This window comes from Archocentrus centrarchus, chromosome 17 (assembly GCF_007364275.1).
Source record: "Archocentrus centrarchus isolate MPI-CPG fArcCen1 chromosome 17, fArcCen1, whole genome shotgun sequence".
NCBI classification, from domain to species: domain Eukaryota; kingdom Metazoa; phylum Chordata; class Actinopteri; order Cichliformes; family Cichlidae; genus Archocentrus; species Archocentrus centrarchus.
Window position 1 is genome coordinate 25,747,671 of NC_044362.1, and position 25,883 is coordinate 25,773,553.

At 39.3% G+C, this 25,883-nt stretch overlaps 2 protein-coding genes across 2 annotated transcripts; one reads left to right on the top strand and one right to left on the bottom strand.

Moving 5' to 3' along the window:
- Positions 1–42: 42 nt before the first annotated feature.
- Positions 43–6,665, bottom strand: ndufv2 (NADH:ubiquinone oxidoreductase core subunit V2). The gene is given in 9 exon segments (XM_030751475.1): positions 43–261; positions 333–409; positions 2,152–2,220; positions 2,222–2,262; positions 2,684–2,852; positions 2,950–3,066; positions 3,333–3,395; positions 4,624–4,686; positions 6,589–6,665. Coding segments are annotated over 9 exon segments (756 nt in total). The 5' UTR covers positions 6,631–6,665; the 3' UTR covers positions 43–146.
- On the top strand, positions 3,887–20,811 carry acss2l (acyl-CoA synthetase short chain family member 2 like). The gene is given in 26 exon segments (XM_030751474.1): positions 3,887–4,707; positions 8,561–8,777; positions 8,927–8,995; positions 8,998–9,121; positions 11,024–11,115; positions 11,432–11,535; positions 13,608–13,680; positions 13,931–14,006; positions 15,147–15,231; positions 15,950–15,971; positions 15,974–16,041; positions 16,043–16,087; positions 16,634–16,682; positions 16,685–16,803; positions 16,885–16,918; positions 16,921–17,017; positions 17,645–17,754; positions 17,757–17,776; positions 18,097–18,153; positions 18,417–18,432; positions 18,435–18,496; positions 18,847–18,955; positions 19,149–19,217; positions 19,303–19,479; positions 20,066–20,140; positions 20,223–20,811. Coding segments are annotated over 25 exon segments (2,004 nt in total). The 5' UTR covers positions 3,887–4,707; positions 8,561–8,653; the 3' UTR covers positions 20,351–20,811.
- Positions 20,812–25,883: the final 5,072 nt, after the last annotated feature.

Genomic DNA, 25,883 nt, shown 5'->3' on the forward strand with positions numbered 1-25,883 from the left:
TTCCTTGATGTAAGGCATTTAAGTGAGACACTGACACCTTGAGAACATGTACAGGAACATTTTATTTACACAGTATGTTTGAGTTAAACATAACAGTTTCACTGACAGCTTGCCTTTGTGGCACGCAGACAGTGGCCCAGAAATGTCTACAGGTCCGGTCTTACACCAAATCCTGGCCCTTTAGGAGGTTCTGTCAGTGAAGTCAGTCCACCTGCAGGCTCGCAGGAGAAACGGCCCACTCCTGTAGAAAAGAACAAAAGTCTTCATTTACAATCAATTTGCATATGACATTAAAATTATTTAAGAATCTATAATGCAGATTTTGCAGGTACCTGGGTCCTGGTGGAGGGATTCTGCCTGCCTTAAGCTCATCAATAATATCCTCAATGTCCTTAGGTGTAAGGTCCTCCTAGAATAAGAAATGAAAGTAGCATACCTTTAAGTCATCAGATGGTCTAATTTTTAATTTTCACATCCTTCTGTAATCTGTAAGAAGACCTATTAAATTATATTCTTAAGAGAGAGGGAATTGCTCTGAATGCTATCTTTGTAATTAAAAAGGCCTTATGATGATTAATTTAAAAATTAGTGCATGAACGTAAGACTGACCCAGTCAGTCAGTGAGTGACTGGATTTCAACCAACAACTTTTCCCAAATTTCAAAATATTTTGTTAGTGATTTTTAGGCCATGCAGAGCTTTACTGCACCCATATATCAAGAGTTAGATGTATGAATGTACAAATATATGAGCCAGTATCAGCCTTGTTCACTAAAATCAGAATATTGACATCTGTAATGATATTTACAAGTATTGGTGGCTCATATTTATCTGTTGTATCGTATCAGTTTTCCCTGGCTATAAATGTTTGAATACAGCACAACAAAAAGCTAAATAACTTTAAAAGAGTCAAGTATTTTCAAAATGAATATTTCTTGGTTAACCTGCAAGAGGAAACCAAGAAGAGGAAGTAAACAACAGAGAAACCATAACCAGAAAAATCTTTATTTCTTCATTGGCTATAGGTCAAATTCTTATTTTAAACATCTGTATCATCCCAGAGTTTCCTGATCAGTCCATCCCCAGATTTCCAATCTTTTTTTTTTTGATGACCTGTAATCTGTTGTATTTGGCTTATTTTTTAAACACTGACTGTACATGCAAAAGATAATAGCACTTGCTTTAATTGTCAGTTAAGTATAAACCAGCTCAGCTTTTTTTGTTGTTGTTGTTCTAGTAAGCGCTACAAGTGTGTCAAACAGTGGATCTTTTATTTTATTTTCACTTGGGCAACCAAAGCACAGATAATCTGTTTTATGACAGAGCTGAAACATGGTGTTAAAGAAATTACAAATTAATGTAGACTTATCCAACAACATGGCAGAGTTTCAATTCTCATAATGTCAGTATGTACAAAGGCCGAATCTGATGGTCTGTTTAATTAATGCTGCCTCGCTGCTGCTCTGTAGTTGCTTCCGCCTTCATATTTATTTATAAACAACCCGACACAAGTTCAAGCTCTTATTTTCAAACTGTATTATCTCGAGTAAAAAAAATGTGTGTAATTGATGACTGAATTAATCTAATTCCCAAAGGCTATGTGCAATTTCTCAGTATTAATTATGCACATAGAAATGCCAAACTCAGCACAAGGTACTCTTGCTGTTAACACATTGTACCTTTTCTCACTAACGATCACACCTCAGCAGCTTGAGGTGTTGCAGAGAATTCCTCTTTTGTCGTTGTCTTGTCTTTAATTGGGTAATTCACTTACGCTCAGCTTACAATAACTAAATTTCCCATGGTAACTGAGTGCATAGTTAGTTTCATGTGCTTAAGCACAAAAAATCCAAAAAGAAAACTTTAGATCATATTTGGTTCATATTTGTCCAAACTAAGTTTATGAATAAGACAACACTTATGGCCGATTATTTCTCAGTTTTCCCTTTTTAAGTTCTTTGGAACCTTGCATGTGTAGAGTGTGCCGCACCTGCACTGGCTTCCACATGACAAACACTCTAGAAATGGTGCTGAGAGCTGAATTCTCTGTACGCGTTATTCTGAAAACTTGTTTGAGCTTTAACCTAATTTAGTTAACTTAGTTACATTGATCAGAATGGAAGCCATCTGCACAGAGTACTCAAGCACTCACATAATAGTTGTCGTTGATCTGGACCATTGGAGCATTCACACAGGCACCCAGGCATTCCACTTCTATTAGAGGTGAACATCTTGTCTGGCGTAGTCTCCCCAACTTTGATACCTGTGGAGAAGCAAATGGAGAAATGCTTTATATTCATCTACACTCATCTGACACTCTACAGATTGTCTTACTAAAACAACATATTTTTAACTCAAGCAGTAAACCCTGACGTGGCACAGCTGTTAATCACATATGTGAGTTAAAAAAAAACTAAAGTAAAACTTCACTCTTCGGTTGACTTAAAGGACAAACAGTGTCATCTATTAAGTGTAACATGCTCAAGTATGTTTGCAGTTTTCTTGCTTGATTTCAGTCTTCTTGTTTGCTGCTACAGCTTGATGTTGTCAGAATACCACTGTATATTTATACATTTGTTCCCAGTCTCGGTTTATCTCAAACATACACAATAAAAAAGTTTGTTTTCATCTGTTTTCATCTCTTCATTGGTTTCTCAGCATAAAATGGAAAATCAATCTATTACCCAGTTTGTTTTGGATGGCCTCCAGGATGCTGTCCGAGTTGCAGAGCATGCAGGGTGTTGTCGTGCAGATCTGAATGAAGTGTTTTCCCACAGGCTTGCGCAGGAACATAGTATAGAACGTCGCTACTTCATACACTCTCATTGGAGGGATTTCCAGCACCTCAGCAACCTGCAATACAACATTAGCATAAAATGTGTTTGTTCTTATCAGAAAAGCTTGATGGGCTTCACTCTACTGGAAAACAAACCAAAAAATATAATTGTGCCTTGTTCATGGCAGAAATGGGGAGCCATCCATGTTGCCTCTGGGCCACATCCAACACAGGGATGGTGGCTGCTTGCTTGTGTCCTTCTGGGTACATTGAAAGGATCGCCTCAATCCTCTACAGTGAACAACAACAACAAAAAAAAAGACATTTTACCAAAACTGCATTTCTCATTTTAACAATAAGGCCAATTTATACAGTGAAATAATGGAGATATAATTCACATACATACCTGCAGGTATGTACATGAATTTAAGGATACTATAATATTTTAGTGTACAGTACAGTGGTAGGTAGACCGTATAATCTATGAGCTTTGTATGATGAAAAACCACATCAGTGAATCCCTCAAAAATACTGTTCAACACAGACGTGAGCTTCACCTTCTTGTTCTCCTCAGTGAACTCAAAAGGAGTGTCAGGGTTGTTGTCAGGAGTATCTCTGTGCTAAAATAGAAAAAACCCACAATGTTAGCATAAGAATTATTTATAACACACATGATTGTCTTCAGTAAAGATTTAACTACGTATGTATTAAATCCTGTGAAGCTGCTACTGAGGTAGAATTTTTCAAACAGCTACCACTTTCATGTGTGAGTAACAGATCTGTGAGCAGCAAATAGTATCTGATAAAATATTAACAGTTCATCATGTAAGCCCAGAGGGGGAAACAGGTGCTACTACCCAACGATGGAAAAGACTCAACACAGATAACTCTTTTTTTCTGCTTCTGCACACACTGCCCCTTGTGAGTAGCAAGGCTCCTTTGTGCAATTAACAAAAAGTGTGTGTGTGTGTGTGGGGGGGGGGGGGGGGGGGGGGGGGGGGGCTGAAATGTAATGGTTTTTAAATTTAAAGCTGTCAAGCACTATGTCCCCAGTTAAAGAAGAGCACCATAACCATTAAAAAAAATAATAAGCACAGGTTAAAAAAAACAAAAACTACCAAGGGACTATGGAACCAAGGAGAGTTTCCACTGCACTGAAAATATCACAAGATGTTTTTGTGTGGCTGTAACGGTAGCTCCCTGGATAAATTAAGGTCTTGTGGAAAATGGATACCACTGGGATTAATCTTGCACAAACATACTGCAGAGTTATGTCTTGAATTAATGGCTTATGATTTCTTAAATAATTTTAAACAAAGTCTGATGTAAAAGGTAATACAGTGTGTAAAACTCGAGTGAATAAAGTCCACGCTTGTGAAAATTTGGTTTACACATGCACAAAGTAAAGAAAGCTGATATAGCGTTGCTGGTTATTCCTGATTTATGAGACCCAGCAGCAAATATTTTTTTAAACCCTTCTAAAGTATTAAGATGAATAATTTCATCTTAATACATCTCTCCCAGTGTAACTCACAAAAATAACAGTGTGATATAGTAACAGCTGGACTGACTGCACTGAAGAAGGACAATAATAATTAACAGTAACATAAATCTAGACAATATTAGAAATTACAATAAATTGTTTATAGTCATTAATTTCCTTTACAAATTTCGCCATGAGCAGCTGGTTTATTGTAACCCACCATGATGAGATCAACAGTGAAAAACCAAGTCTTCACCATACAGTTAATAAGGAAGCCTGTCTGTACAGCATCAGTGGGTACCCTTTGCTTTTGTCTGTCACCTTCTGTACATTTTGTGCCTCAAGTAACAGAAAGTGCAACTCACCACAAAAATACCACCAGCTCCAGCACGTACAGCAGACTGATGCAGACTTCTGACCTGCCTGGCCTACAAAACAGAAGACAACAGGTAACATATCTACTAACGTCACTGGACTAAACTAAACCAAAACAACCAACATCACTATACAACAAACAGGTCACTGACATGAAATGTATATTTTTTGCACATCATTTCTGTTTAAAAGAATTCATTCAATTCGTGACTTGCAGTTTCTAAAAACCTTTTTAGTTTGAATACATTTTCAGTGGACTCAAATGATACATATTCTTTTACATTCTGGTATCTAAACCCCAAAAATATCAGGTGGTGCAACCATAAACATAAGACTTTTATTATGAAATAAAAAAGTAATAATAGTAAAAAGGATATAGTGGACCACGCTGAAAAGGACTGTAGCTCTCTCTTAAGTATAGTTACACGTAGCTAAACTCAGCTGATGTAAGCTCATATACTTTCAATGTCAGGTAGTACAACTATGAAAATGCTAACTTGAAAATCTTTATTTAATTTTAAAAATTATACGTATAATTTTGGTAAGTTAATACAGGTGTCTGAATAAAAGGCTGTTTAAAGGGAAACAGGAAGTGAGGTTGTGCAACTGCAAAAAATGTCAAATCAATAGTTATTTTAAAACTTAAGATCATCTGTTAGTTTATAGTTTAAACTCCTACAAGTCATGAATTGAATAAATTGTTTTGAAGAGAAATGATGCACTTGGACACAAAAATATGCATCTCACATTAGTGAACCAAACACTGCAGGACTGTGTTCACTTTAAAAGGTGAGACGGATATGCCTTGATTCTCACAATCAGAACTACCTAAAAAAAGTCACAGACGTTAAAACTAATGATGTTGCCACTGATCACCTTCATACCATCAGTGTGAAGCCCTTGAATTACTGTACACAAGAGTTGCAGATCACAACACAAACATCTTTAGGTGAGAGCAAGGTAACACTACAGGGGAACAGATTAAAAAAAAAAAAAAACAACTTATACATATCAACCTAAAAACATGCTCAGCTGATCACTTACATAAGACTTTTTTTCTTTTCTTTTTTTTAGAAATACTAATCAGGTTAGTATAGTTTTCCAGAGCAGAAATCTACCATTAAAACATGCCAGATTTAAAATTCTTGTTTAATTCTGATGATCATTACAGTGAAAAGTTTATACAGAGGAGATTTAAACAAAGCTATAAACTGGCAAATGCCACTGACTCACTGATTTGAAAGCAAATGTACTACTGCCTTTGGGTTAAATCTTTAGCTTCAAATAATTCTGCAGCACTATAATATTAAATACACATCTTGTAATAAATGATGCTTTACTAACAAAGTTTAAGCTACCAAGCTGCATGCAAAGCAATTAAAGTAAGCTCCAACTGCAATGTTGGATTGATGTAGGAATTATTTAATCATTAATTATGCTCTAATAATACTGTACTAAATTGATGGAAAATGGATCTAAAAACCCACGCAAACAATTATTAAACACAAAACAATTTCAAGATTCTTGTGCAGCGCCATCGCAATCAGTGTTACCTGACTTTATTTTATTTTCTAGCTATATTAATATGTGTTGATTCAAATGGCTGTGCTTTGCCACACTGTACATATAGTAGCAAGCAGCTAGATCAGGTGAGCTAAACACAAACTTAGTTGTCATACAGAAATCATAGCGATAGTCAGTGGCATGTAAACGGCCCTGATAAAGCCCATTCTAGTACGCAATTCTTCCTTGCACTGTTCATTTTTCCAGCGATCACCTTTAAAAGTTTGACAGCAGCAAGCTAAGTTAGCTTGCATGCTAGTGTTACCCAACATCAATCCGCTGAGCGGCCTCCACTACGTGCCCTTGTGAAGAGTCATAACATTTTCTCTCCAATTAACCGAAAACTGCAATCAAACGTTTCCCCAGAACCATAGAAAATATCACAACTATACCGCCTGCGACACTGCGGAGCGAACAGCAGCAGACAGAAACATCTCGGGGCTTGAATTTGGTCCCGGTGCGTCAGGAAAGGAACGGGACAGCAGAAGCTAACATCAGCACAGGCGCGTTCAGGCTCGATTCACACTGTCTGACGCACCATGTAACGTCTGTTTGCCGCTGCGCCACTGAATCGAGCCCAGATTCAAGTTTGCACTCGGAAATAGATGGCTGTTAGTTCCCGTTGATCGTTACGAGCGTTTTTCCTGGATTAAAAAAAAACAAAAAAAAAAAACAAGTGCATATTTGTAATCACGCGTATAAAATATTGAAATTATGTAACTATATAAAGAATATTTTAAAATTTAAAATATGATTTGGGCAGTCAAAATGCTGATATAAATTTAGAGGGATTACATCAGGGATCGACCATGAGCCCCCTTTTGGTTGCAGTGGTGATGGACAGGTTGACAGATGGGGTCAGGCAGGAGTCCCGTGGATTATGATGTTGGCACTGAGAGCAGGGAGCAGGTGGAAGAAAGCCTGGAGAGGTGGAAGCATGCGCTGCAGAGAGGAGGAATGCATATTTATGAATGAGAGAGAGACAGGTCTAACACTGAAGCTGGAAGGAGCAGAGGCAGTGAAGGTAGATTAGTATAAATTCCTGAGGTCAACCATCCAACCAAATAACCAATGGACAGCACACAAGAGAGGTGAAGAAGTCCAGGCAGGGTGGAGAGGCGTGTCAGAGGTGAGTTGTGAAAGAAGGATAGCAGTGAGAGTGAAAAGGAAGGTTGTGATGGTAGTTAAACTTGCTATGATGTATGGTTTGGAGACGGTGGCACTGACAAAAAGACAGGAGGTGGAGCTGGAGATGGAAGAGTTGCAGATGCTAAGACTTTCGTGGGGATTGACCATGAGGGACAGGATTAGAAATGAGTACATCAGAGGGCAGTTTGGCAACAAAGTCAAAGAAGCATGGCTGATTTGGTTCGGACATGTGCAGAGGACGGATGGTAGATATATTGGGCAAAGGATGTTGAAGATGGAGCTGCCAGGTATGAGGAAAAGAGGAAGCCCACATGGAAGATTTATGGATGTAGTGAAGGAGGACATGCAGAGGGTTGGTGAGACAGGCTTCATCCAAAAGAATGACAGAGGAGGATGTTGGGGATAGGGTGAGACTGAGGCAGATGATCCGTTATGGTGACCCCTAAAGGGAGCAGCTGAAAGAAGAGAAATTGGAACATTATAAAATTGTGGATAATAACCTAATTTGTCTGAGATTAAATCATGATAATTGAATTTTCAGTGGGTACAAAACATTTTATATTTTATTACTTCTATCTTTTTTCCTTAGTCACTGGAATATGGTTGGCTTTTAGCATGTTTTTTGTCAGTACAAATATTTTTTTTCTCTTCCCTCATGCTATTTTTAAATTTTGCTATTTTTTTAAATGTTTGCCAGGTCAGAGAGTAAAAGTGAAGCAGGGTGACAGCAAGGGTTTTACAGTGAACATGCCTATAAGCAAATAAAAAAAAAAACAATAAAAAACAACAAACTTTAATTGTGTGAAAGATGAATGTAAAACTGATCCAGGAGCTGTAGTCTTCCATACAAAAACTCCTTGAGGATTGGGAAGTTTGCTTGTTCATTCGGACAGTTTTTTTTTTTTCTCTCTTTTACCAAGAGCACCCATCATCATCCTCCTCAAAACAAATGTTTGCCAGCATTCATCTTGCTGTACACTGCCTCATGGTCCTCCTCCTCCACCTACTTGCTTAGAAACATAATGTGATCAGCAGGCCAGGGATGGCACATCCAATGAAAAAGTGGGAGTGCTGCACTCCGTGACCCGATTGGCTGTCCTGACTCTAAGCAGACTGAGCCAGAGCCTGCAGATCGGGGATTAGAGGCGGGGTCTTTCTGCATGCTGAATTGTGTTGGTTCAGTACTAGGCCTTATAGTGTTCTTATCTCACCCAGGAGGCTCCAGACAGATCAGCAGGGACTCCAGATTTCTCCATTTTCTGACTCACTCTCAGGTGATATAGGCCTGTCTGCATCTGTATTCCCACAATGGTTGTTCCTGAGTCTCGGGACAAAATGTACCACCCTCCCAATGACCTGCAGAAGGATGCTCATGTGCCTGACTTTAACTCATACCTGGAATTGTACAGGAAGTCTCTCGAGAATCCAGAAGGTAGGCCAAACTTGCCTGTATTTTTAGTACAGTGCTTGCAGTGCTTCCTTACCATTCATCTCTCTTTGAGCCTGTCTGCATATAGTATCTCTGTGCTAGTCTGCCTTATCTGAAGCCTGTAACACTGAAAAAGTGTAACTCTTTTTTAGCTTTCTGGAAGGAGGTTGCTGATGAGTTCTTTTGGAAGAAGCCTGCAACAGGACCAATGCTGCAGTACAACTTGATGTGACAAAAGGGAGCATATATGTGAAATGCATGGAAGGGGCCAAAACCAACATGTGCTATAATGTCTTGGACAGGCATGTGAGGGAGGGGAGCCTTGGTGAAAAGGTTGCCTATTACTGGTAAGCAGCAGCATGCCCCCAGAGGAAACAATACCTCTGATGGGGGAAATACCGCCTGGAGTTATGCAAGGTATTCCAGACAAAAACAACTGTTGTGTCCCCTGTGCTGACCCCAGAGCACCAAAACAATCCACAATCAACACACAGCACGATAGCAGTGCTTTAGTCTTCTTCCTGTCAGAATCAGATATAACAGTTTCCAGATTTTTGTATGATTTAGGGCCAACAGCTTCTATTTGTTTAATTAATGCAAAAGCCAGTTTCTATTTGAATAATCAAAACTCTAGTTAGAGCAAATAACTTCACTTGATAGATGGACGAACATGCACACAGTATATTTTAAACTTTTTCTAGCCTCTAATTTTTAAGCCCTTTAAATGATTTAAACCTGCTATTGTTTGCTGCTATCCTCACAGCCTTGACAAATTACAATACAGCCTCTACTTTATGATGTTTTACCATCATAGTATGAAAGTTATTGTTTGCTCTGTCACAGTTAAGCTTAGCAAACAAGAAGGTCATTCTGCAGGTTCAGCAGGAAAATGGTTTGATGGAACTTGCCATACTGGAAATCACCCGTATAAGTGTATTAATGCTGTTGCACTAAAACAAAGCACTTCTACAATATACCTGCTTAAGCGTTTGATATAACAATTTTTGCACACTCCATGAGGCAATTATAACTGTCGACTGTGCTGATGTACTACCGGTTTCCACATTCATTTCACTCACATGACTTTAGCTCACGCTTTGTCCAAGCATAATTTGCAATACTGTTTAAAATGGTAGGACAGTGCAAAAAATAGAACAACAAAAAAGTGTAAAAGAGTACCAAGGAGTGCCATTTCAATAAACATATAAAATTCTTACTCTCAAGTAGAAATTAGAGGAACTGGTGTCAGGGGTTTTTACGCTTTAATGCTGCTGTGAAAGTTGAAGTTGAGTGACAAATAAAACCAAAAATATACATGTGTCAGTGTAAGAGTAATCCCTTCTACAGCATTTGTATAAATCAGTATGGATTTAATGTGGGAAATATTGATGATTATCAGGTTTTACATACACAATATAACAATTTTAAGCCTGTAATGTGAAAGGAACAAATGGCTTAGAGTTCACGTATGCTCATCCAGATGTTGAGTGTGCCAGTGGGTGAGTGATTAAATTGAGGAAGCACCAACATCCATGAATGTGTTTTGGTATCAGCTGATTAATAAAAAAAAAAAAAAAAGGACAATCTTCCTCAAATTGCACTGTGGAGTTTTTTTTTTTTTTTTTTTTTTTTTTTTTTGGAGAGAATCTTATCACAATTCAATTTCATGACTTTGCCTAGCTATCATCATATTTCAGTAGTTATTTCTTCTATACATGCTTCTAGAGTCTTTATTATTTATTTATTTATTTTTAGATCTTTGAGTTTTGACACTGAATCATTTTATTTTCTTTTTTTAGAGGAATTTCCCAGTCAGTCTTTGGAGTTTTCAGGAATTATCTAAATGTTGGAATTAAAGAGGTCTGATGATCAGTAGCTGTTGCATTTTGCGATGACAAAGTTCCATCTCTGCAATCATTTATTTCACAATTCCCATCCTGGAGATAAGATTGCAACAACTGCCAGGTTATTGCAGTGTTTTGGCTTGGTACCATGTGTTCTGATGCCTCTTCAAGTGTGCCAGATTGTTTTACAAATAACTATCCTGACAAACATCCAAACCTAATATAGACTCATGAACAACAGGAACAGGTTATCTTTACTGTGAACTCAAAGAACTCACAGGACATCCTACTGAAAGGAAAGTACTTCTGTGTGCAATTGGTTACCAACACAGACATTTAGGCCTCTGCAGAATCAGAGATAAAATTTGTAATCCATTTATAGATTTGTGTGTGCTGTCTATTCAGGGAGGGAAACTCACCTGACCATCATGTGGCCATCACTTACAGCCAGCTGCTGAGCCACGTCTGCCGCTGTGCTAATGTCCTGAAGCAAATGGGTGAGAACCTGAACTCATGGTCAGATAATTAAACATGTAAAGAGTGTTTCTTACACATGTCCATGTAATAGCTCAAATGGACAGAATCATAACTAGTAATTTTAGCCATAGGAAAACAAAAAAGAAAATGAATTATGTATCTTTTAGTCATTACCTTATTAATGCACTTTTACTTTGAGAATTAATAGTATTTGGAGAGAAGCAGAAGCAGTAATCTCCATTATTCACTCCATCCATCATATATATATATATATATATATATATATATATATATATATATATATATATATATATATGACCCATTTCTTTCATTAAGGTGTGAAAAAGGGAGACAAGGTGTCTATCTACCTGCCCATGATCCCAGAGCTTGTCTACACCATGCTGGCCTGTGCCAGGATAGGTGCTGTTCACTCCATTGTGGTAAGTAGTATTATGACTATGCACCATATTCAGAAAACTTTACAGGATTCAAAAAAAGGTGGTGGAAATCCTGCATGTTTGCAAACAGTCGGCATGTGCTATAGGATGCTGGTTCTTGCTGCTCCAGTTTCCACAAGAAAACATCATCTGAAGCCGAACTCTTGCTGCTGTTAGTGCAGACCGCCCTGCTCTGGTAGTTATCAGCCGTCTCCTGTGTGAACACCACACCAGCAGCACCTGTACTTAGTATATAGGTCAGACATTTGCTGGCTGTTTCCACTTTGAGAAGGCGCTAGAGTCACTGCAGTTTTGCAAGCAAGCCAACACTCTTAGTTATTTAACCTTGCTCTTCAATGTAAAGGCTAGTAACTCTGCTAAAAATATCTCCAGATTGTGAGTCCAAGCTAAGCTCTTTTATAACTCACAACTGCCCATCTTTGGCAGACTTAGGGATAAGTGACCTTGTCTTTGCTTAGTCATTGTTGTATATCATTCAAATCTCAGTTTTTATGTTTAATTCATTTTACACAGGAACAACACTTGGCACATAACAATCTCTGAGAGAGTGCCAGCCTGTTACATTCTCCTGTGACTGCTAATATTAATCATGATTTAGCTTGGCATAACATTCAGTCATAAAAGATTGGTGGATGGAGTCTGGCAGGAGAGCCAATGCCACTCATGAAGTGACATTTTGCTGAGTCCAGAGTCCTCAGTGACCCAATTCATAATGCTGTCATCAACACTGAAACTTGATGCTCTGTGAACTATTAACCCTGTCCAGAAATCAAGGCATCTGGCAGGGAATGCAGTGAATGCCACTCGTATAAAAGAGCAATTAATGGCTGTCTGGTTCGTTATGTAAGATTAAACAAGGACAATAAATCTGTAAGTGATGATGAGTGGGAGCAGCATACACCGTAATTTCTGAGAGCCCACAGCTTAATATTAGATTTTTTTTTTAGATTGCACACTTCTTACATCTTCCAACCTTAAAAATAAAACAACTTGGAAATGAACATGTTGGCAGCAACATATGCTAGTCTAGCTCAAAGGGCTACTCTGACTCTTATAAATGATAATTCCTAATAATTGTGACTTATTTTTTATGCTACCATTTACCCCACACTAAACTCTGTGGGCCAAAAAAATAAACAGTTTTACAATCAGACAGGTTTTGAAGCTGCTATAATCATTACTTTTCATATATACTGTGGAAACAACAGAAAATCATCACTTGACTGTAGTTTTTCCAGCTCTATGAAGCATGTCAGCATTTTTTTTCCTCTTATCTCAGTGTTTTGGTTTTGTGAGCATTTCATTTTTTTTTTTTAACAAGAAGTTGCAAAAAAACTCTCAACACCCATCCTTTGCTACCTGGTGGATCCAGTCAACATACACACTCATTGATTAGCTGGTGGGTGGTCAAAGTGGAGCATTTAGAAGATCAAGAGCCAGTGCCTCCATATCACCCTATCCCTAGCATCTTCTTTGGTCATGCCAACCCTCGCCACATCTTCTCTCGTGACACCCATGAACCTCTTCTGTGGCTTCTTTTTTTCCTAATGCCTGGCAGCTCCGTATTCAACATCCTTTGTCTAGCATATCCGCTATTTGTCCTGTCTTTGTGTCAGTAACCGCTGACTTCAAACCATGCATCATAGCAGGTCTCGCTATACCATCTTGTAAACCTTCCTTTTCACTCTTGCTGCTATCCGTCTGTTTCAAATCACCCCCAACACTCGTCTCCACCTGCTACTTTGCTTTAGATGGTTGACCCCAGGTAGTCAAACTCATCTACTTTCACTGCATCTAGTCCTCACATCAGCATTTCCACCTGTCTCCCTCTCATTCACATGCATGTATTCTGTCTTTCTGTCTTGCTTCTACTGACTTTCATTCCTCTTCTCTCCAGAGCATACCTCCATCTCTGCAGGCTCTCTTCCACCTGCTCTGTATTCTCACTAGAGGAATAAGGGTGCAGATTCTCAGTCAATGTTTGATGAGTACATAAACAATAGAAACGATTGTTTCTATATTTAACTTCCTTTGTTTTCTCTTTGCATGTTCAGTTTGCAGGGTTCTCCTGTGAGTCTCTATGTGAACGGATTATGGATGCCCATAGCAGTGTACTAGTGACAGCAGGTAGGTCTTCAGGCAGCCTAGCATTGTCCTGTCCTGGGATTCTCAAAGTGTGGCCCAATGATTCATTTATTAATTCACACAAACTTTGACAGCCCTCGTGCCCGATTATTTAAAACATGTGTGCCAACGTGGCAGCACCAGAATGAGATGTTTTGTAGTGCCAGAGGCTGTAAAGATGACTCCCTGCTGTTTATTTTATTTTCTCATCATGTCTCTATCTCCGCCTGTGCCTCCCTCTGTCTCTTTTTAGATGGTGTGTACAGAGGAGAGAAGTTGATCAACCTGAAGCAGATTGCAACCGAGGCTCTGGAGAAGTGCAGGGAAAGGTAGGCCCTGCTTACAAAGCCAACAGTTTCCCAGATTTCAGTAACCACCCTTATTTACGCTGGCTGCAGCTGGTAATAGGAGTCCGCCCCTGGAATATGAGTCATTATACACACACATAGAGCAATCAGCTGTTATCAGAGATGTTAAAGAAACACACTGCAGGGCTTTTACGTTATAGGGTTGCTGAGCAACATGGAGCACCTAGCAGCTTGGGAGGCCCAAGCTTCTCATCTTCCATAGCAACGTGCCTATGGGGAATGTGAGCTGAGAAGCAAGGCACATTGGGAAGAGTTATTTGGGAGTGTCAGGGGTACAGATGTGTTTAGGGTACCTTTAAGACAAATGGAGGAAAAATATGTTTAAAATCGTTTCACTTTTTATACCAAATGCTTAATCCCTGTTATAATTACTAGCACTTAAATTCAAAGTCAAGTCAAAGTCTCTTTATTCTTAGTACCATATATGTAAGGGGTATACAGAGGATTGAAATTGCACTGCTCTCAGACCCATGGGTGGAACGGTGTAAACATAAATCTGAATTTGCATAGTATATATAAATATAGAGGTATTAAATTTAGCCCTCACAGCCTGGTGTATGAAGCTGTCCCTCAGTCTGCTGGTCCTTAAGAACAAGTATCTGCTGTACTGAATACGCTGATTTTGAGTACAATTGAAATTGCAGTTTAGAACACATAAAAGTTGTCTCAAGATACTGTTTATATATACGTTTTATATTTATATGCAGTAGGTCCCCTATCTATGGAGCTCCTGAAGTCCCATGAAGTAAACTTTTTATCTTGTGCGCAGAGTAACTATCTTAGGTGACCAGACTGGTGATGCATGCAGCAACCAAACAGTAGCAATATTTCCTTCTTTGAGGGGGAAAACAACGTTATTATCTGCATTCTGTATGCATCTGAAGATATATTAAATTATCACGATAAATAACTTGTGCACACGCGATAAAATATGTTATGGAACTTCAGGCGCTTTTATATGCGAAAACCAAGACATGACCCAAATCTAATATTTGTAAATCCCTGGAAATCAGAGCAACACGTGCACACACTCAGTAGCCATTAAGCAAAGCTTTTATGCTTTTACTACCTCTCACTGCATTTTTTTTCCCCTCTTTATAGGGGGTCACCTGGTGTCACCAAATGCCTCGTCATCAAGCACCATGCACTGAGGACAAAAAGTGGAGCTGCATGCAACAAACTGCAGGTTTGTCAGCTTTAAAAATCATCTTCTTGTTTCTTTTTTTACAGCTGAATTCTTAAGATTAAAGGTCTAAATTAATGAAAGCAAATCAAATTTTTCAGCCCCATCTGCTGTGTCATAATTCAATAAAGAAACTAAGGTACTTATTTAGTATCTTACTGAGTTCTTTAATTGTGATACAAATTTCACATTTAAATCCATCACAACAGTGAAATGGAATAGACTTCTTCACTTGCATATATACCCGGCCTAATAAAACCCTATTTTAAATACATAACTGTGTATTGTATATTACTTCATGGTTGTTCTTTCAAATTTGCACTAATTTAGGCCTTTGAAATTGTTGTAATATTGACTAGTCTTATAGTATTTATTACCATAAGCATTTTAAATAATAGCCGACTGGCTGCCTGAAAGTGTATAAAGAAGAAGAGCACACAGCAACAAACACACATTTGTTGCACTGTAAAACCTTACTGTGTAAATATATATTTGTTTTTTATATTATATATAATATAGACACATTATATATCTCTCAGAACCAAAAAATGGTTCTGTCATATTTTTCCAAATATTTAGCCTTCGTCTCCTCAGGGCACACTAAATTAGAGTCAAAAGTGGCATGTCGCACTCCTGCTGGTGGGCTTGGCAAGCAGAATGAGCAGCTGTAATGATCCGGTTTATGAGTTTGATTTGTTTCCCGTTGTTGTGATGCTTTCAGACCCCCTGGGACTCACAGTGTGATGTTGGTGGGATGAGGCGATGAGAGACTCCTCCGAGGAGTGTGAGCCCGAGTGGCTGGATGCCGAGGACCCCGCTCTTCATCCTCTACACCAGCGGCTCCACCGGCAAACCCAAGGCGAGACAGGGGCTCACACAGACACGGGTTTATTCCACAAACACAACAAGAAGCATGAGTGAAATCTTATCTTTTACACAAATCACAGCATCTATTTTCTGCTGTGATAAGCCTGTAATGAACTTTATAACCGGGCCAGCGTTACATAATCTGCCATGAAATAGTGAGAATTAATGGTTTTCTATTGCTCAGAGGTATAAATGTAATCCTTGAAAGTTATCTGTTTTCTGCAAGCTCCACTATTGCGTTTGTGTATTGTGTGTGTTGTTTATATAAAACGCAGTATTTATGGCTTTCTCTTTCAAACATATGTGTTTCTATCATTCAAGACATAAACATAAACCTGAAACTTTAAAATGTACCTTATGGGAGCTTCTTGTCCCCAGAAGGAATAATTTCCCCACTACAAGAATGTGCAAACAAAACATGACTATATGCACACATAAACACACCTGCATACATGTGTTTTCTGCCAGCAGTAACAGATCCCTTATTTTGCTATCTTCTGTCTCTGTGTTGACCGATTTTTCTTCTCGCTCTGCACAGGGTGTTCTCCACACTGTTTCTGGCTATCTGCTCTACACGTCGCTGTCCTTCAGTATGTTTTCGATCATCACCACGATGATGTCTACTGGTGCACGGCCGACATCGGCTGGATCACCGGCCACTCCTACATCACCTATGGCCCACTTGCAAACGGCGCTACGAGTGTGCTAGTGAGTCAATCACTTTAGAGCATATTTAGCAAGAATGAAAAACCTAACCTCAGTGTATATACACGTCTGTATGTTTTTCAGTTTGAAGGGATCCCTGTCCACCCTCATGTTGGCCGTTCTGGGAGATAATTGAGAAGTACAAAGTGACCAAGTTTTACACAGCTCCTACAGCAATCCGTCTGCTGATGACGTACGGGCACGAACCACTGCAGAAGTACGTGATCGCATCTGCCGAAAGTCACCGCGCTCAGTCAAATGCATAATTGCAACAAGATTAATCCAGAGCTGCAGGATCATTTGACTTTAAAACCACAGCTTGACCCTGGCAGGTGGTGCGAGTGATGTGGTGCTTCTCTTGATTTTGAAGACCTCCATCACCTTGCTCCAAACCAAATATTTTCTAACTCGAGTGTTATGCAGAAGGGGTTTTAAGGGTTTTAATGAGAACATTGATGTTGTATTTTAAATAAAAAGCTAATTTTAAACTTTTTTACGTAAGAAATTTCTGTAAAATGTACTAATTATGCAAAAGGCCCCTTTCAGATTATTCATTTATCAAAAATTTGTATTATTAGTGTTATCTATTATCATAAAATAATGTAATATTAAGCATTATTTGAGCACATTAAATACTTTCTAAATGGTGATAAAAATTTTAAACTTTGTTTCAGTTTAGTCCATAAGGGCGAGTAACATTAATAATATATAAAAAATCATGTTTTTAAGCTAATATGTTTTTATTAGTAAAGAATAATCTATATGTTAGACTTGCAGCCGGGTATAGATGGGAGTGTCACTCCACATTATGATGAAATCTAAGGGAAATCTTTCAATTTGTCAGGTATGACGTCTCCAGCCTGAGGATTCTGGGCACCGTGGGCGAGCCCATCAATCCAGAGGCGTGGCAGTGGTACTATGAGGTGGTGGGTCAGAGCAGATGTCCCATTGTTGACACTTCTGGCAAACAGAGACGGTAAGAAACAAACAACTGACCACAGAGGTGTTCCTCTGTCAAGCAGCAGCACCTGGATAACCAACATCTGGATGATGAATTAGGATAGTGCTGCTTAGGATATGTAGATCTTTAGTTTCTAACATGATGCTAGATGTGCTCCAACACAGGTAAAACAAAAGCCATGACTGTGATTTCTGTTTTTTTAACACTGGGTGGAAAACAGCCAGGGAAACAGGGTGCACCCCCGATTATTATAGCCCCTCAATCATGTTTGTTGAGGATTGCATCAAGTTTTTGCTGTTACTGAGATTTTATCTTTTTTATTCCTCTCTCTTTAGGGAGGTCATGTCTTGACTCCTCTACCTGCTGCTACACCACTCAAACCAGGCTCTGCTGTGAGTGATAAACAGTTCTTTCACACTCACTTCTCTAAATCTAAAACATACCTGAGGACCATCATTAGTGCAAGTCATGCTGGTGTGCAGGCGTTTCGCCCGTGCACGTGACACACATGATTACCAAAATCAGGGCAGGAATGCAGCCTGTTTCTCCTTATTATGATCCAGATAATGATCTGGAAGAAACACTGCAGCCGCAGGGGAGTTATTAAATGAAAGAATAGAGTTATCTCACATTAAATCCACAACTCATATTTCAGACCTTTCCTTTCTTCGGGTGGAGCCGACTATCCTCAATGAACACGGAGAGGAGCTGGAAGGTGAAGCTGAGGGTTATCTGGTAAGTTTCAATTCAACACAGCCTCGTTTTACTCTGTCAGGGTGATTGTGTCGAGCAGCATCCCCCCCCCCCCCCCCCCCCCCCCCCCCAACAACAAATACACATGTGGTAGAAAGGAGAGGAAGAAAAAGATGTTGTTTCATTGGCAGATGAATCAGTTTATCTAAATGTAATCAAATTCCTTTAGCTTTTTGTTGTTGTTATGTTTAGTTACATTCTTGACATGTTTCTGCTTTCTGGAATTATTTTTTTCTTATATATGACTTTTATTTGCTTTAAAATCAGTTTACATTAATAGTACATTGGTTATGTGGTGTTTAGCGATAGTAGCAGTAACACCTCTCTTGCAGGTGTTCAGGAGGCCGTGGCCTGGGATAATGCGCACTGTGTTCAAAAACCACGAGCGCTTCGAAAGCACCTACTTCAAGAAATTCCCGGGCTTTTATGTGACTGGAGACGGTGAGGTCCAAAAATCAGCTTTAGCCTGCTGTCACTCGCAGACTGAATGTTACTCAGGATAAGCTAAGAGTTGTTAGTTCTTCATAATGAACACTGATTTCTCACTAAAGCACCAAAGGGCCTCTTTAGGGAGAGCAAAACACACTGTATGAAGTCTTTTGAGGGTAATGCAGCTTGTTTTGTCCTCCTTCAGGCTGCAGGCGAGATAAAGACGGCTATTACTGGATCACCGGGAGAATAGACGACATGCTGAATGTGTCAGGTTTGCCGCTGTCCCTCAGAAACTTCAAACAAAGTTATTACAACGTTGTGTCACTTATGGTTTTATCTGTTTTTTTGGCCCTCAGGCCACCTGATGAGCACAGCGGAGGTTGAGGCGGCTCTGACGGAGCACACGGCTGTGGCGGAGGCTGCGGTGGTGAGTCGACCTCACAAGGTGAAGGGAGAGTGCCTGTACTGCTTTGTCACCCTCAAAGACAGCAGGGAGTTCAGTCACACGCTGGTGGATGAGCTCAAGAGACTGGGTGAGGCTTTTGGTCAGGGTTAAAAAGAAAATCCACCAAAATTCATTTGTTTTTGTGACTTCGAGTCTCAGTGGGCTTTTGTATGACACGTGATCCAAAATAAAGATCACATTAAATACAAATAAAGTTTAAAATACTACTTCTACTGGATATTACATTATTCTATTAAATAGAGTCCTGTGAAAAACTAAATACACCCCATGGTTTATTGTGCATAGAACCACCTTTAGCAGCAATAACTTGAAGTAATAATTTCCTGTATGACTTTATCAGTCTCTCAAATCTGGCCCACTCTTCTTTACAGTGTTGCTTCAGTTCATTGAGGTTTGCAGGGATTTGTTTATGCTTACAGCTCTCTTAAGGTCCTCTTAAGCATTTAATTCGGGTTGAGTTTATGGTCAACTCAGTGAATGCAAGGTCCTGTCGCTGCAAAACAAGCCCAAATCATCACTCCTTGACGGTTGATATGAGGTGTTTGCGCTGATATGCTGTGTTTGGTTTTTGCCTGGTGTGGGGCTGTGATTATGGCCAAACATCTCCACTTTGGTCTCGTCTGTCTAAAGGACTTTCTCTATTCTCTTCTCAGTGAGAGAAAAAATTGGACCAATTGCCACACCAGACTTTATTCAGAATGCCCCAGCGCTCCCAAAAACTCGTTCAGGTAACAGCTCAACACCTCTTTAAACCAGCATCATCCTCCTCTGCTTGCCTCTTGTCTAAAACCTCCTCCTCCTCCACTTCAGGGAAGATCATGAGGCGAATCCTCAGACAGATTGCTTGCAACGACAAGGATCTCGGTGACCTCTCCACCCTGGCCGACCCCAAGGTCGTGGAGGTGCTGTTTAGCCAGAGATGTGAAGCTGCAGCCTGAAGAAGAAGAAGAAAAAAAAACTCTCTCTCTCACCCTCTTCAAACTATGCAATGGTACAGATAAAGACAATCACAAACTGCTGCTTCTGGATCAGCTTCTGAGATTTTATACACATTTTTTGGGATTGAATGATGGAAATGGGATCGCGAAGCACAAAAACCCATAAATTAAAAAAATACAGCTGACATTAAAATGTTTATTTTTTAATGGATAAGAGAAAATGAAGCATAATTGTAAATGCCAAATCAAATCTCAGATGTGCTTTTAAGCAGATTTATCAATATGGGGGGGGGGGGTGTATTGCTTTGTGTTTGGGCCAAAGTGTCTCACATAGTCGTTCTCGTGAAGCCTCTCATGTCCAGTATTGTTGGAGGATGGCATGAATCCTCATTCACAGCTTGTTTCTGACCGGTGTATATTTTCAGTTTGGTACGTGTCTATGAATAAAGTGTTTAATCCAGCTGTTGTTTTTGTTCTTTGCCTTTAAGCACAGCAGCTGATCGACGCCCTCATGTGGCAGGAATCATCCTTTGCAGCTGCTGCCTGGTGGCCTGCTATAACATCCTTTTTTACTCTCACGCAGAGGCTTTCTACCTTTTGTCGTTTATTGATGCACGGAGCACACACACACACACACACGGCTTTGATGATGTGATCTGTGCAGCGGGGAGCAGCAATTATGGGAGGAGAGGGGTGTTTTATCTTAAGAGAAGTGGATTCTTTTGAAACTACAGGCATTTGTTGTTCTAAAAAAAAAAAAAGAAGAAAAGACAAAAAAGGAGCAGTAATCTGTTTCTTTTTCAAAAAGGAGAGATGAGGTTGCAGCGGGTTGTAGCTCAGAGGGACTGCTCTTTAGCGTTAATGGGTCGTGTCCAGTCAGTGGACACAGCCTTTGTCTCTGCGTGTCTCCTCCACGTCGCACGCACGCAGCCATGTGTGAGATGTGTGAGAGCGTAGGTGGGGAGGACAAGGACGAGGAAAATGAGACCCAGCGATGGGCGGTGTTACATCATCACCCCCAGCAGCAGGAGAAGTGGTTACCATGACAACCCTTTCACCACCATCACCACCTCCCCATATCTTCAACTCTCTCCAGCTCGCCCTCCTTTCCTTCCTCCTCCTTTGGTCCCATCAGCGGTCTGCAGATGTTTTGCATCCCAACGTTCAGCAGAATTGTAAATAAATCCACCAAATTTCAGAAATTTAGCAATGATTTCACAAAAAATGTGAGCACACGTGGGATTCGAATGCAGGTTTTAAATGCATGCACTGTATGTTACACCATTAATCCGGTCAGTTAACATGAGTATGAGTAGTAATGAGTATGTGTTACCTTATTTGACACTTATCTTTGCATTTTCTTGTTATTGAGCAAAAATGTGTGCTGTGTATGAGTAAATAAAACTGTTAAAATAGTAACGACTGCAATGCCGCTCCAGCAGGATTCCCCTGTTGGAGCGGTGATGGTAATTTGTAACTCTTGAGCTCTCTTGAAACATATTAGGGGTGGAACAGTTTTCTAAATCCCTGATTTGATTCATACTGTAATTTTTTTGAACTATGTTTCACACCAAAATGTAAAGATATCAACAAACAGAATCCCCCCAAATGCATAAATGTTAAATGTAAAAAGATGAAAAGATGGTGACTGCAATAAGAAAGATTTACTTTATTAAGTTCTGTGGCCCCTCTTGATCTTGTGTTATTGCAGTAGACTATTCCGCCGATAACAATTTTCTAAAGTCTTTATTCTTAATATGGAAACAATTTGATTTGACCTCTAAAATTCAAATATAGCAGTCAGACAGAATGTAATATCCTGGGCCATCTCCAAACGAGCAGCATTCAGTGACATCTGCAATCTGTGCATGCAAAAAAAAAACAGCAAAAAAACCCACCGTCATTTAAGGTGATTAAATTTCACAAACTGTTACTTTAATAGGCAAGTGGAGGAGCTGTTCAGTGCTGACAGAGCACTCTGACAAAGTTGCAGTCAGCCTGACATCGACAGGCAGAAACCCATCAGCCTCCAAACAACAGAGACTGAATTATTAATGAGCTGCTCGTCATCCAAATGTTGTGATGTAGGATATCTGCATTGCTTCCAACACCATCTGTCTCTCCATACTAATTATGATTACTAACCTCCAGAAGGTGTGTTTTACAGTCTTGCATTATTCTTTAAGTTCCTTCTTATATTTAACTGTTCTTAACATTTGAAATGTAACTTGAAACTTTCTGTTCTGTGTAGTTATGAGAACTTTAGGCAGTTTTTTTTAAATATTGTGAATGAATTTATTAATTTTAATTAATTACTGGTATGTATTACTGGAGCACATCTCTGCATTAGCCCTGCAATAGACTGGTGACATTTTTTCTAGAAAAAAATATAAAGAAATGAGGAATTTACAGAAACATGTGCAAACATACATGAGAACACACTATGTGAGGAAAAGTTTGTACAATTCTAACAAGACTGAAAGTCAGTATTTGGTATCACAATCACACCTACAGCCAATTTAAAATGACCAGTTAACCAACCATGTATCTGTCTGAACTGTGGGTGGAAGCTGGAGTACTTGAGAGAACCCACGCAGGCACAAAGAGAACATGAAAACTCCACATAGAAAGTAATAATTTTCATAGCTATTCAAGTTTGTAAAAATATAGAAAATATTGAGAAATACCATCACAGTTCCCAAAGTGACACCACCACAATGCTCAATCAAAAATGATGAATAAATTTTAATGTCATATCAGCATAAAATTAATTGCAGCTCACAATACACATGCAATACATCTATATGGGAAATGGTGAACTGTGCAAAGCCATATTAACATCTAAAATTTGCAGGAATCTTTGTTCCTCTGAGGATTATGGTCCCCAAAACCCGGCGTGATTGTTTCATTTTCTTTTAGTTGGAGAGAGATTCAGCTATCCACACAGTCTGAGAGACACAAAGATTTTACCACCACACATTTCAGCCTGTGTAGAGACAGAGGCCTGCTGAGAGAGACATGAAGTGTATGTGTATGTATGTGCCAATGCCACGAAGAAGGCTGGGCACATGCAAAGCAAATTACAAGGACAAAGGGAGAATCAAGGAGGCACCAACTGAATGGTGTCTTTTTGTTTTTGCTCCTCAAAGACAGACAGATGGTCTAACTGAACTTGAAGCCCGTTGGTTATTTTTTTTTCTCAGTTTGTGGGTGAGGAAGCTTTGGGATAACTTGACTGGGATCAGTAGCAGACTCCTGTGAAGTGCAGCAAATGTGGTATCTGTATATATGTGAAAACAGCTGAATGAGCCCTAAAAATTGAATAAAGTGCTTAAAGTTACAGTAATGTGCAAAAGTACTGAACCACCCCTTATTTCTTTACAAAATATAAAGAAATGAGGGATTTATTGAAACATGTGTGAATGTACAATTTATTGAAAAATACATGAGAATGCACTACAGAAAAGTCAAAGTTTGTACCATTCTAACCAGACTGAAAGTCAGTATTTGGTATAAGCATCTTTATTGTCCAACACAGCCTGAACTCTCTTGGGCAGCTTTCTTGTAATTTCTTTAAGTAGTCTTCAGAAATAGCTCTCCAGGCTTCTTGAAGGAAATTCAAAGTGTTTCTTGAGATTTTGGCTGCCTTTTGTTCAGTTCTTTGTCAAAGTGATCCCACACTGTTTCAATACTGTTGAGGTCTGGGCTCTGGGGAGGCCAATCCATGACTGTTGGTGTTCCATTGTGTGCATTTGCAGTGCGTTTGGCATCACTGTCATGCTGACAGAAATGAAGCTGTTGTCAATCAGATGTTTTCCACATGGTATTGCATTGCAGATCAAAATCTGACTAAATCTGACATAATTCCCACAATTCTGACAAGATGTCGCCCCCTGCTGGGCTTTAGGAAGGGGGGGGGTGGGCAGGTTTAAGGTACTCCATCAGCTGTCTGAGTCTTTCACAAAACAAAAATATGCAGATTTAGCTTGCTGACCTAAAGATGGACCGACCCCCAGGGTTGGTAATCATAATTTTTCATAAGATGCATAATCTTCACTTGAGTCACCTACAACAGTTAAATGTTGCTTATGAAAGCTTTAATAAAAAGCCTATTTAAAACATTTTTCTCCCTAATGAACTCTGATACTTTGTTTTAGTCATAATACTTCTACTTTAGTAGAGCTGTAAATACTTTTATTTTTTAGTAGATTTACATTTGTGTTGACAGTTGTACTAACACTGCGGTCACAGCTGTATCCTTTCATATCTCCTGTAAATGCTTCCTTTGGCAGACATAATGTTTTTGATTCTGTGCCAGCCTGAGCGACAGCCCTGCTGCTTCAGTTCAGGGTTCAAACGGTCGTCACCCTCTTCTGCACAAAGGGTCGGTCTGTTTATTCATACAATGGTGCGTTTCTTGTGGCACTAATACCCCCCCAAAAAACTAGACACCCAGCCTCAGCCATGCCGCTTCCCCAGAATGAACACACTGGTCTGCGGCTCTAGACAGGAACCTCAGGATGAATAATGATGTAACACAGGGGAGGGAGGAGAAAGGAAGGGCCTTCCAGCAGAGGTCTGCTCTCTGAGAATTCTCCTCGGAGCCAAACCTTTCGTCTGTGCTGAGTGTGGGGCTTTTTGTACTGTTGGCATGACAACCTCTCAGCTAATGGCACAGCCAGGCCCATTGTGTCGCTCATTGTCTGTTCGAGGCCTTTGCGCACAGCTGCAGGCATGTGCAATTTAGGGTCCAATTTTTTGACAGATTGCATGCTGAACAAAGCAGCGTGGAGCCCTCAGAAAGGTTAATGCTGTCAGCAGGACACATGGAAAATGGAGGTAGTTTAGTAAAACTGAATAAAGCAGGTCTTTATCAAGATTGTAAATGCTGTCTTAAGTATCTGGAGAGCAGGTCATTTATTAACACATTTAATAATGCTTTTGGTGCATTAAATGTGGATGCATCAATAAGGTTTTAATTTTAAAGTGTTCTTATACAAGTGGCTTAATTTAAAACCATCAGCTCAAACCCTCCAATTGAACAGATTCTTATGAAACAGTAGTACTAAGCAAGAATAATTTAAGTCCTCCAACTTGAAAACAGGAATTTAACAAAAAAAAAAAAAAATTTACAAGTGTTTAGAGGACATGGAGTAATTGGTAACAGGTGTGACTAATAAAACAGGTTAAAATGATTAGGGCAGGGCAGATGATTAAAATTTCTCTCTTGGTGAACAAAAAAAAAATATATATATATAATATACAGAAGTAATCTTCAAAAAAATCACATTATTGCGGTTCTATCTAATAATGTACCTAAAGAAAAGTTTCACTTATTTGGTTTCAAATTTGTTTAGTCGTTGTATCGTTGGCTGTACATTCAAAGCAAAAAATCTCTATTTTTGCAGAAGACTTCATAACTTTTTGAGAGATTTCAGTTCTTTGAATCGAGTTAAAAGTACATCTTACGCAAACACACTGACGATCTGATGAGTGGACAACAATTTCTAATTTACATCGTTATACACAGATA